Raw genomic sequence first — 12,628 nt, 5'->3', positions numbered from 1 at the left:
TTATTCTTCTTCTCAGAATTCCAAGTCAGTGTTCTAGAACTCCGTTGTTTCCAGTTGCCAGTAGCGACTGTTACATCAGCATTAGAACGTTCAGTTAAGAACATTCTGATCACATATTTGTGACATCACACCCAGTTTCACGGTGTAAGAAGTGTGCACTGGTGTCACCAGAAGACCGACGGTTGACCCATTGACCATAGGAGGCACTACTGCGTAATCGTGTGGGGGGTACACACATATGCACTCACACACACACACACACACACGTTTACACACAAGCATGATTCCTAAAGGAAAGCTGAGTCATTCCATAACCCAGGTGGCGATCCACACCAGTGGACTCTTCCTGAGTCCCAGCAGACTGAGTCGATATTTTCATTCTAATGACCCCCCCCCGCCAAGCCCCCCCCCCCCCCCGGACTGAGGCAGCTCTCCTCTCTCCTCATCAGCCTGAGCGACAGCCGAAAATCCTCTCATATCTACCTGGCTGTGTCATATTCCCCGTCTCCATTGTGCCTGCTCCTTCCTTTCTGGTGTCTCTGGGCTGATGATTGACGCACAGTTTGTTCTGTTTGTTTCTGTCTCTCCCTCTCCTCCCCAGAGTTCATATTGGGGGGGGTGGGGACATTCTGTGGCTCGGCTCGCTCGACTCTTTTCATCACAGTAATGTTCTTTCCTGTGGTCACAACAGGAGGATGGGGAGGTAGGAAATTACCCCCGCCTTTTCTTCTCCTGCTCTTCTCCTCTCTTTCCAGTCAATAGATGTGGGTGCAGCAGTTTACAAGGCTTTATATTTTTCTCCCTCCCCGCCATCAAATCCACCATTTCAGATTCAGCAAGGAATAAAAAAACCCACCATTTCAGATTCAACAAGGAATGAAACCCACCGTTTCAGATTCAACAAGGGATAAAAACCCCACTGTTTCACATTACACCTCATTCCATGCCTCTCTTCTATAACACAACTGAGCAAAAAAAAATGAAACTCATCTCCCTGATTTTTCATGTGCCTGGATGGAGGTGCTTATTTGATTAATAAATCTGCCTGTCTCTCGCCCCAGTGACGCTTGCTAAACACAGAGTAAAATGTTCAGTGTTAAATCGGCTCTTACAGAGCTGCATGTACTCTGTTAAGAGTCAAATTAACACTGGACACCAGTTTTCAATGTGCACTTGTGTTTGCTTTTCTTTGGGTGAAAGCATCTGGCGAGTGTCTAAAGTGTATAGCTTAGGTACCCCATCGTCACGGCGATAGTGGTGGGTGAGGGCTGGGGGATGAGGTGCTTTTGTGGACCTAGGGCATGACAAAATTATATTCTAAGTAAATATATTGTAAAGATATAGCAGTCCTTTGTCATGTTTATGTGGCAATGGTTGGCCCTTGCAGTTTGTGGTATGTGGCAGTGTACAGTGTGTTAAGTTTCTACGAGAGTGGGTACGTTTGCAGGTGCTGATGGTGGCGGGAAGGGGAAGGGGGCGAGGGTGAAATTGATGCAGGGACAGCTTGGGGGGGGGGCGGGGGGATAGGAAGGGCGGTGAAAATGGTTTCCAGAAAGGTTATGTGGGGGTCAACCAGTACGCATGGCACTGATGTGTGCCAAGAGAGTGGGGAGACAAATGCCCCTGACGGGGGGGGGGGGGGGGGGGGTGGGGGCAGAGAGGTTAATAAGAGAAAGCGAGAGAGAGAGAAAACGAGAGAAAGAAAATTGAGAGGGACAGGGAGAGAGAGAAAGAGAAAGAAACAGAGACTGAGAGAGTGCTTATATCCTTACGAAATGCAAAAAACTACAGAGAAGTAGAAAAAAACTCTTACTTATTTACGTACTTTCTAAAATAAATGTAATTGTCTGTGGGCCAGAGTGTCCCCGCCATAAGCAGCCGGCTGCCGTTGCTCCTGGCAGACAGGGGGCAGTGGTTAGCTGTAGCATTAGCAGCGCAGCATGCTAACACCTGCAACAAGTGCCCACAACTGAAATGAAAATGATAATAAAATTATGCATGTGTGTGTATACCCATTACGTGCTCTCCCCCGCCCCCCTCCTTCCCTGCCCAAATTCAGTGTTTCATTTTCATATACTGTGACAACAGAAGTGCAATCTTGTCATGCCAACAAAGTGCTTCTGAAATTTACAGAGATGTGTGTGTGTGTGTGTGTGTGTGTGTGTGTGCATGGTGTGCGTTTGTTCTGTTGTGGGTCTGTGTGTGCGTGTACGTGTGTGTGCATGTTGTGTGTAGTGTGTGTGTGTGTGCGTGTGCATGTTGTGTGTGTGTGTGTGTGTGTGTGTGCATGTTGTGTGTGCGTGTGTGTGTGTGTGTGTGTGTGTGCGTGCGCATGTTGTGTGTGCGTGTGTGTGTGTGTGTGTGTGCGTGCGCATGTATTTGTGTGTGTGTGTGTGTGTGTGTGTGTGTGCGTGTGCAGTTGTGTGTGTGTGTGTGTGTGTGTGTGTGTGTGTGCGTGCGCATGTTGTGTGTGCGTGTGTGTACATCCCCTTAAACGGACACTGGGATAATCAGAATGAAGGAAACTGAAAGTAAAGGATGAAGGACATCTTTGATAATAAATGAAAGAAAACAGACCACGCAACCGTCGTCTGCATCTCCCCCTGCCACCCTGTAAACAGCCCTGCTGAGAACTGGGTCTCATCCAGACCCTGTGGAACTGTCACAGGAAGTCTGTCAGTCTCCTTACTCACACACACACACACACACAGGAGCTCCAGCGCTGCTGAGGATCATGCCACAAGAAAAGCGCTACACTTTATTTATTTATTTTTCTCCCCACTTACACTTCTTGGCAGCAGGCTCATGAAAATAATAATAATAATAATAATAATAATCATAATAATATCAAGTAACACTGGAATGTAGAAAGATTCTCACTGTGAACACATGGGGGGGGGGGCTGGGGGGGGGTGCGCGTGAGGATGAGAGGGAAAAGCACGGCCTCGTCTTCCAATTATCGGCGGTTTCACGTTCCACGCGCCTCCTCTTCAACGACGATGACAGCCGGCTAATATCAGTAACAATCTTTTTTTTTTTTTTTTTTAAAAGCCTCGGATATCAGCATCGTTATCAAAGGCAAAAAAACGACGAAATCGCAGCCATTAGAACCGCAACAATGACAGGAACGACGAGAGAGGGAGAGAAAGAGAGAAAGGGAGAGGGCCGAGCAGGAAGAAAGAGAGAGACCCCCATCCCCATCACGGAGGTTCGCACGAGCTCGTTTTACATCAAATACTTCAGTGAGAATAGCGACGTTCGGGGGGAAAAAGCACTTCATACACTGACGACCATGCAACACGCTCGCGGGCGCGGAGTCACATCGCGAGGAAGGGCAGCGGACCGGACAGCACGATCGGGTCACGAGAGATATTCCACACGCCAACATAAATATCTTTTTTCTTTTTTTTTTTTGGGGTGTTTTTCTCATCTCTTTTTTTTTTCTTCCATTGCACTTTTTTCTTTTCTTTTTTCCACAACTAAGACTTGCATTCGATATAACGGCAACAATAAACGTTTCGTCTATATTTCACTATAGTAAGATGGCAAAAAAAAAAAAAACTTCAACGAAGAGAAAAAAGAAATCGCCTAAAAGGAAGAAAGAACAGCACGGACGTCAGCGCGGTTGTAAGCCAAGTCCCGTAAAAAGAAGCAAAAACAGAACGATGCTTTTTTTTTTTTGTTTTTTTTGTATAGGTTCCAAACTACATTCAGCCGCTATTTGACAGCCACGGATTTTCCTCTTCGGCGAAGGTTGTCGGCGAGGGTTTGTGACTGGATTGCGTTGCCACGGAGCGAAGCGAAGGCGCAGGCGCGCGCTCGAATACAAAACACGAAACAGTCGATCGTGGAGCAGCTCGTGCGCACGGAACACATTCAATGTTAAAATTTTTTGAAAGCCGACATAATTTAGTTCTCCGAATGAACAGAAATCAATCCGTAAAGAAAAAAAAAAAGTAAAATTTTTTTAGCAAAATAAAACAAAAGGAAAATACTTGTTTAAAAACCAAAACTGCCTCCATGAAACAAACAGGAACTTCTGCCTCCAGAATGAAGACAAATAAAACATGTAAAATAATAATAATAATAACAATAATAATAATAATAACAATAATAATAATAATAATAATAATAATCTGCCCAAAGAGAGAGCACTGGAATAACAGGGTAGGCAGTGGTTAGAACATTGAGGACTGGCCCAGATAAGGGTGTGGTGGGCGGGGCAGTGGGCGGAGTCAGGGGGAAGAGGCGGGGCGAGTCAGTGTGTCACGTCTGTCGGTTTTCAGTTTCTCAGAACTGGCTGGCACTGCTGGGGTCGCACTGCAGTAGCCGGACGATGGAGGGGTCGCTCTTGGCACCTTTGATGAACTCTTCCAGGGAGAGTTTGCCTGGGGGGGGGAGAGAGGACAGAACCACTGAGTGAGGGGGGCGGGGGTGGTAAATGCATGGTTACATTACTTCAGTACAGCCGGTGCCCCACTTCAACCAATGGGGGAGAACTGTACATTCTGGTTGGCAAGCTCTGGTGCCAGAAAATCCCCCGCCCCCCCCCCGCCCCCAACCTACCCCCCGGCCACCCACTCTCCTCATCCTACGAGCTAAGCCTTGTCGACGGTTAGCTTGTTACCGGCCTCCTCCGGGGCCACAATTAACACAAATTAATGGGGGGGGAACGAGACACCCCACGACCTCGTCTAATCAGCGCGACCCGACCTGGCGCCGCGTGGTGACGTCACGCGCAGGAAGTGATGTCACACACGCGCTCGCCGCCCTGTGCTTCGCACAAACGCACAATGAAGATGACCTCACGATAACGGATTTCATTTTAATTCCTGAAGGGAAGGGGAACTGAATCCCATCCCGCGTTTCTCTCTGGCGCTGGGGGCGTTTGGGGCGTTGCCGGGGGGGTTCCTCACCATCGTTATTAGTGTCCATCTGCCTGAAGATCTTGTCCGTCCGCTTCTCCGGCGTGGACTCGTCTTCTGGCATCTTCATCACGGAGGAAACCATCTTATAGATCGCCTGAGAGAGAGAGCGGGAGAGGGAGAGAGAGGGGGAGGGTGAGAGAGAGAGAGAGAGAGAGCGGGAGAGGGAGAGAGAGAGGGGGAAGGGTGAGAGAGAGAGAGAGGGAGAGAGGGGGGGAAGGGTGAGAGAGAGAGAGAGAGAGAGAGAGAGAGAGAGAGAGAGGGGGAGGGTGAGAGAGAGAGAGAGAGGAGGAGAGAGAGAGGGGGAGGGAGAGAGAGAGAGAGGGGGAGAGAGAGAGAGAGAGAGTGAGAGAGAGGGGGAAGGGTGAGAGAGAGAGAGAGAGAGGGGGGAGGGGGTGAGAGAGAGAGAGAGGTGGGAAATGATGTAGATATCAGGGGGTGCCATCACAAGGGGAGAATGTACATCGGTGAGCAGCGGTGCAGAAAATCCCGCACACCGGCACCACTCCACCCAGACTGATATCGAAAGGGACCGATGGGCGCGTGAGGACAGCAGGGAGAGGAAGGTGATGTACAAGGAGCAGCAGCGGGTGAAAGAGACGAGAAGAAGATGAGAGAAGGATCATTAATCGAAGGAAGGAACGAAGATCGGTTCCGGTGGGGAGCGTTGGGGAGCGTGGGGGTTCTCACAGAAGAGTATGCGTGAAGACGATCGTCAGTCAGTGACGTGGATTTATAGGAGAAACCATCTTATAGATCGCCTGAGAGAGAGAGAGAGAGAGGGAGAGAGGGAGAGAGGGGGTGAGAGAGAGAGAGAGCGAGGAAGGGATAGAGGGAGATTAATGTCAGTAATATAGTCTAAGCGTTTCACAGTTTTGTTTGATAAATATTTTATGACTTAATTCCCGCCGTTTTTGAACAATGAGGGAGAGTGAGAGAGAGAAAGGGACGAAGGGAACAAAGAGGTTGATAAATAAGACGTGTGGAAGTGGAACCGTTGGGATTTGGACGAAGCTGAGAAAAACGTGAAGCTTTTTGTAATCTAAATGGTAAAGGGACTGCATTTATATAGTGCTTTCATCCAAAGCACTTTACAATTGTTGCCTCTCATTCACACACACACTCACACACCAACAGTGAAAGGCTGCCATGCAAGGTACCAATCAGCTCGTTGGGAGCAATTAGGGGTTAGGTGTCTTGCTCAGGGACACTTCGACACGCCCAGGGACGGGGGATCGAACCGGCAACCCTCCGACTGCCAGACAACCGCTCTTACCTCCTGAGCAATGTCGCCCCCGCCCCCCCATCATGATCTGCCTCTATCATAACGGCGGTGCCGGGTGGGGTAACCATAAAAACCTTGGGACGCGGCAGGCAATAAGGCCTCCCTTAAAGTACCATCTGGGCCCTCTACCTGGCTTCCCTCCGTGAACACCACACACCCCCAGCATCGCCCTCACCCTGAACCACACGCCTGGCCCCGAGCCTCGAACCTCCAACCGCCGCCCCCCCTCGCCCCCGACATCTGCTCTGAGCAGCGAGCGGCTCATCGCCTCTCCGCCCGTCCCCTCGAAAAAAAGGGCGCGCGGACGGCCCACTTCGCAAACGTCCAGAGCCGAACCGCCCCGCTCCCTCTAAAACCTTCCAACCTTCTCCTTCTCCGCTCCGATCCGCCGGGAGCGATTCGCTCTCCATCTTCATTTCGCCGCGATTACCTCGCTCCCGCGGGGCGCCCGTGAATTATTCAAACCGCTTGCCTCCCGCGGAAGAGAAGAGTAGCGCTGGAAACGGGAGAGAGAGAGAGGCGAGACGCGAGGTCCGCGGTCGACGTTTACGGAGGGCGAGCGAGCGGCTCGGTAATCACAGCCGGGAAGGAAGACAGATGTCACCGAGACGCCGATAACGCATCACGAAAACCCGCCGATCTGGAACCGCCCACTTAATTACTTCTGCCATCCGTCCCTCTGACGACAGCAGCTCTACCCGGAAGCTTCCGGAACACTAATGGTGAGGTCACATGACAGAACACTGTGCGCATATTTGCTTTGCCTGCCATTCACTTCCAATCAAAACCACGTGAATAAATGACATCACTTCTGGTTCACGAAGCAAATTTAGGCTTTGCCTTGGGTCCAAGTAAATTCGTAAAGAGCTGTTAGTTTGTGTGTGTGTGTGTGTGTGTGTGTCTGTAAGCGTGTGATTGTTTTTGTGCTGGGGGTGAGTGGTGTGTGTGTCTATGTGTGTCTGTAAGCGTGTGATTGTGTTCGTATGGGGGTGAATGATGTGTATGTGTGTGCGTGTGTGTGTCTGTAAGTGTTTGTTTGTTTTCGTGTAGGGGGTGAATGATGTGTGTGTGTGTGTGTGTGTGTGTTGTGTGTAAGGTGTGATTGTGTGGGGGTGATGTGTGTGTGTGCTGTGTTCATGTTGTGAATAAAGTCATGCATGTGCGAGCTTGTGTCTGTGTGTGAGTACACTGTAAGTATGTGTTTGTTTTTCGTGTAGGGGGTGAATGGTGTGTGTGTGTTGTGTTCATGTTGTGAATAAGGCCATGCATGTGCTTGTGTCTGAGTGTGAGTACACTGTAAGTGGCTGCAGTAACAGCAGGCCTATACACACAGCAAAAACAGCCACTCATACTGAACACACTCTGGGCGGTTGTTACAACCGAGGTATGCAGAAGAGCATCTCTGAACACACAACACGTCAAACCTTGAAGCAGATGGGCTACAGCAGCAGAAGACCAACCCGGGTGCCACTCCTGTCACCTAATGAAGTGGCCGGTGAGTGTATATTTACATATATGGTTTTACGTTGAAATGAAGCATAAAGGAGAAAGAGGGAGCATGAGAGTGAGCACTGAACAAAATGGAGAAAGAGGTGAAGAGCGGGAGAGAGACAGGGGGAGAGATGGAGGGAGGGCGTGAGAGAGAGAGGTGGAGGGACTGAGCACTCAAAGAAAGGGAGAAAGAGAATTTAAAGACAGGAGAGAGGGGGGAAAGAGGGAGGGATGGAGCAACAGAGGTGGAGGGACTGAGCACTCAAAGAAAGGGAGGAAACAAATTTAAAGACAGGAGAGAGAGAGAGAAAGGGGGCGGATAGGACAGGAGGGGCCGGGGTGGGCGGGGCCTCACCTGCACGATCTCCAGCATCTCGCCGCGGCTGATGTAGCCGTTGCCGTCCAGGTCGTACATGCTGAAGGCCCACTTGAGCTTCTGCTCCAGCTTGCCGCGCGACGTGACGCTCAGCGCGATGATGAACTCCCGGAAGTCGATGGTGCCGTCGCCGTTGGTGTCGAACGTGCGGAAGACGTGCTCGGCGAACTTGGAGGCGTCGCCGTAGGGGAAGAAGTTGGCGTAGATCTTCTTGAACTCGTCCACCGTCAGGTGGCCCGTGGGGCAGTCCTTCAGGAAGCCCTTGTACCACTCCTGCAGCTCGTGGTCCGTGAACTCCGTGTTCTCCCGCAGGTCGTTCAGCACCTCCGGCCGCAGCTTGCTGTTCTGCTTACCCATGACGCACCGCTTCCCGGCTCCCGTGCCTCCTCCTCCTCCTCCTCCTCCTCCCTCTTCTTCTTCCTCTTCTCCTCTTCAGCTACTCTACCCTTCGCCCGTCGCTGCGTTCTCTCGCTCCTCCACCGCTACCCTACTCTTTCCCTCTCCCTTTTCTGGGTCTTCGTCTCTCGTCTTTCTTTTCTTCCTGCCTCTTCTTGCTACAGGCCCTGGGGAGGGAGAGAGAGAGAGAGAGAGAGGTAAGAGAGAGAGATCGACTGGCTCAAAAGGTTGCTGGATACATAAACACATTAAAGAGAAAGATGGGAGGAAGAGAGAGGGGGTAGGGAAAGAGTAATAAAGAGTTTCAGAGAGAGTGAGAGAGACATGAGAAGAAAAAGAAAAAAAAGGATGAGGAAAGACAGAGCCGTCCATCAGTCTTCTGTGTTTAAATCCACTGTTTCCCTTCCCTTCCATGATCCTGAGTTCTCATAAAAATCATTCAAAAAGACAGCTTCGTTCCAGCAACATCCGTTCAGAAAGGACCCCAGTTTAATAAAACAAAACCCAACACTAGTTAGATTAGATTAATCAGCATCAGGATGGTATCTTTGCACCTCTATTCACCGCACTACCACAGCTGCACTCACAAGTTTCTCCCTTGCTCAATCTGCTGTGTGATGTTAAAGACACTGATGTGTGATGTCAAAGACATCGATGTGTGATGTTAAAGACACTGATGTGTGATGTCGAAGACACCGATGTGTGATGTCAAAGACACCGCTGTGTGATGTTAAAGACAGCGCTGTGTGATGTTAAAGACACCGATGTGTGATGTCAAAGACATCGATGTGTGATGTCAAAGACAGCGCTGTGTGATGTTAAAGACAGCGCTGTGTGATGTTAAAGACAGCGCTGCGTGATGTTAAAGACAGCGCTGTGTGATGTTAAAGACAGCGCTGTGTGATGTTAAAGACAGCGCTGAGTGGTGTTAAAGACACCGATGTGTGATGTTAAAGACAGCGCTGTGTGATGTTAAAGACAGCGCTGTGTGATGTTAAAGACAGTGCTGTGTGATGTTAAAGACAGCGCTGTGTGATGTTAAAGACAGCGCTGTGTGATGTTAAAGACAGCGCTGCGTGATGTTAAAGACAGCGCTGTGTGGTGTTAAAGAGCTGCACGGATGTTCTCCACTTCTGTAAGACGCTCTGGATAAAAATGTCCGCTGAGGGAACGTGGTCTCACGCGATAGTTATCTCTCTCCCTCACAAGCAGGGGGACAGCCCACTGCGACGATGACAAACGATGACATTTCCCCAAAACTGGGAAAAATGTCAGGCGGGACATCTGGTCAGGGACGTGCCACACGCACGACTCTCCCTTCAGAGAGACGGCCTCATTCAGAGTTTCGTTCTTTCGTCCTCCGTCTCTCCCTCCCTCTGTTCCTCTATCTGCCTCTCCTTTCTTTCTCAGACCGCGTTCGGCCGTCACCGGTGACCACTCCCCTGGGCTCTCGTGTGCATGATTCATAACTGATGTTTTCATCCACCGACCCCCCTCAGACAGAACAATAACACATCACGTCGCGGTGGAAATAAATCCTTCCTGGTGTTTTAAACTGGTGGTGCTCAAACACCTGATCCTTTTGCCACATGACAAAACCATCGCCCCCAAAAAAAGGAAGCGTTTCATCACAATAGACGTAAGAGACGTTTTATCAGCTTGCGCAAGAGCACCACAGAGAGCTACACGGCGCAGGAAAGCAGCAGATTGAGAGTATATCAGGGCCAATGAGAAACAGAGAGAGGGGAGAGAGTCCGGGAGCAAACAGAAAATGCATCGACAGAACGGAAACATGTCAAATCCGAGTGAAAATATAGCCTATACGCGCATGTTTTTTTGCTAACACAGCAAATCAATACACATAGTTCATAATTACTGACATTGTAATTTGGATGGGAGGGGGGCCCGGGTTCTCTAAAACAATGAATCTACCCTTATTAACCTTATTTAGGAGAACAGTGAATGTAAAACAAATGATGATTGGCTAAGATGAAAAAAAAAAACAGATTATTATGAAACAGCGCTTATTCATCGTTATAAAGCGGGTTGAGTTAAGAATGGCTTGCAGACTGACCGGTTGAAAGAACAACTACAGATCGCTCTGTTTCGCTTGAACAAACGCTCAACGGATAGTTTAACAACAGCACAAACTGTATTCCAGGCTGGCAGACTGTAAAATATAAATAATTGTCAGTTAAAAAAAACAAGAACAAAGTCCATAATAAACACATCAATCAAATCTGTCTCGCTGACTCACGCGCACTTACAGCCAATAAGATGTACGTTAATACGTGCATTTTCGATATAAATGGACCGCACACTTATTTCTGACCCTGGGGGTAAAAACAGAGGTACACAGATGTAATAAAATCAGTAACTGCCTCCAGAAAAAGACGTTTATGGCGTAAAGACGAGGCTGTAAGATGGATGACCTATCCAGATACGGCCTACATACTGTAGGGCTGCGTGCTGACGTCATGCTGCCGTCACCACAGGCGCACGAGCCAATCCAACAGGACTGACCAATCAGAGCCTCTCTTCCAGGCCAGGGGTGAACAGAAAATTCAGAACGGAAACATTCGAAATCTGAGTTAAAATATATACGAGTGTATTTTTTATTAACAACAACCAATCAATATTATCCAAAGTTCATAAGTACGAAATCTAACAAAATATAAAGCTGTCCCCCTGAGAACAGGGATGGAGGTGGGGAGAAAAGAGGGTCTAACCTTCGGCAGAAAAACGTAATAGACATTTTAAAAGCAATGAGCTGCAGGCCATTTGAATGTTAAGGGGAACATCTGAAGTTATTTAGCCTCATCTGAACTGAAAACACTTTTCTAAATGTAAGTCATTAAAACTGGTACAGATATAAAAATAATAATTAAAAAAAGTCCTATGTTATTTCGTACTTGTTAATTACACAAAGTATAGAATACTGTACATGCTATACCAGTGGTTCTCAAACCCAGCCCTGGGGACTCCTGGTGTGCTGGCTTTCATTCCAACCACAATTGCAATCCCAGAAATTGTAACATGTTTTCCATTTTTTCTTAGGTGCCGAGTTTGAGAACCACTACTACACCATACTACGCTATACTACACTACCCTACACTACATGTACTGTTAGGATCCCAGAACGTATTGCGCTGTCGCAAATTCCAGCAGAGAGCAAGCCACTTCGCTCATGCTCTCACACAGTCCACAGTAGTTCTGTATTCAGGAATAATGACGAATGCTCGACTGGGTTTGATAAAGTGCCTCCCCGCCGACCGCTTCCTCAGACCTCAGTGGCTTAACGGCAGGCGAGCTATTCTTCTCCCAGCATGCCCGGCGCGGCCAGGGCCGCAGTCGGCGGGAAGAACGGCCGCCGTCGTCGCCGTCGCGCCACGAAAATAAAATCCAGGGAGCGAGTCGGAGTGCTGGGCGCTCCGCATGTGGCCCCGGACCCACAAAGCCCCCCTTCTGTGTGCCTGTCAAGGGCCTGAGCCGCCAGCTTCCTGTTTTAATTGAATGAACACAATTTTCTATTATTCAGCTGCTCTCCGCTACCATCCATTACCTATGAGTCACCATCGTCGTCGTCCCCCCCTTCCCGCCCCCCGCCCTTTCCGCCCCCCCACCCCCCAACTCTAACCCCTCACCCCCACCACCACCACCTCCCCCCCCATCCACTCACTCTGATTCCAAATGAATCTAACAACTGGGGGCCCATTTCTCTACTTAGCGCTGATATCAGACGGGAAAATTTATAGGCCGGTCTAATGCTGATTACCGACAGGGAGGAAGTGGCAGAGACGTGCCAGAGTCTCTTCCATTATGGACGCTGAAGTCACTGAATCGCTGTGACCACGGGGGCAGAGAGGGAAACAGCTAGCGCCTAGCGTGCTGTTAGGCTAACTGACTGACGCCGCCGCGCGGTATGGGCAACATGGGCTGGTTGGTCGCTCCCTTTCCCGAGCGTCAATCCACAGCACAGCCTCTGTCACCTCCATCCCTGTTACCCATATGCTCAGCGATGCTGTGTGTGCGCGCACCGGACAGGATGGTGAATGTGTTTTTGTCAATGCCGTGTGTGTGTGTGTGTGTGTGTCTGCCTGTGTGTGTGTGTGTGTGTGTGAGTGTGTGTGTGTGTGAGTTAGTTTGTGTGTGTGT

General features: G+C 49.4%; 1 protein-coding gene across 2 annotated transcripts in view; it reads right to left on the bottom strand.

Annotated features, from left to right (window-relative positions):
• Positions 1 to 2,752: 2,752 nt before the first annotated feature.
• The window catches only part of LOC135236894 (hippocalcin-like protein 1), a 50,437-nt gene continuing 40,561 nt past the window's right edge, over positions 2,753 to 12,628 (bottom strand). For both annotated transcript variants that reach the window (XM_064303493.1, XM_064303484.1), the window contains exons 3-5: positions 8,057 to 8,640; positions 4,917 to 5,022; positions 2,753 to 4,388 (exon numbers count right to left, since the gene is read on the bottom strand). In XM_064303493.1, the coding sequence (XP_064159563.1) occupies positions 4,291 to 4,388; positions 4,917 to 5,022; positions 8,057 to 8,434 (582 nt within the window). In that variant the 5' untranslated portion in view covers positions 8,435 to 8,640 and the 3' untranslated portion in view covers positions 2,753 to 4,290. The remainder of the gene's footprint in view (positions 4,389 to 4,916; positions 5,023 to 8,056; positions 8,641 to 12,628) is intronic.

This window comes from Anguilla rostrata, chromosome 1, assembly GCF_018555375.3.
Source record: "Anguilla rostrata isolate EN2019 chromosome 1, ASM1855537v3, whole genome shotgun sequence".
In the NCBI taxonomy this organism is placed as follows: Eukaryota; Metazoa; Chordata; class Actinopteri; order Anguilliformes; family Anguillidae; genus Anguilla; species Anguilla rostrata.
This window is presented reverse-complemented; position numbering and strand designations above follow the sequence as displayed.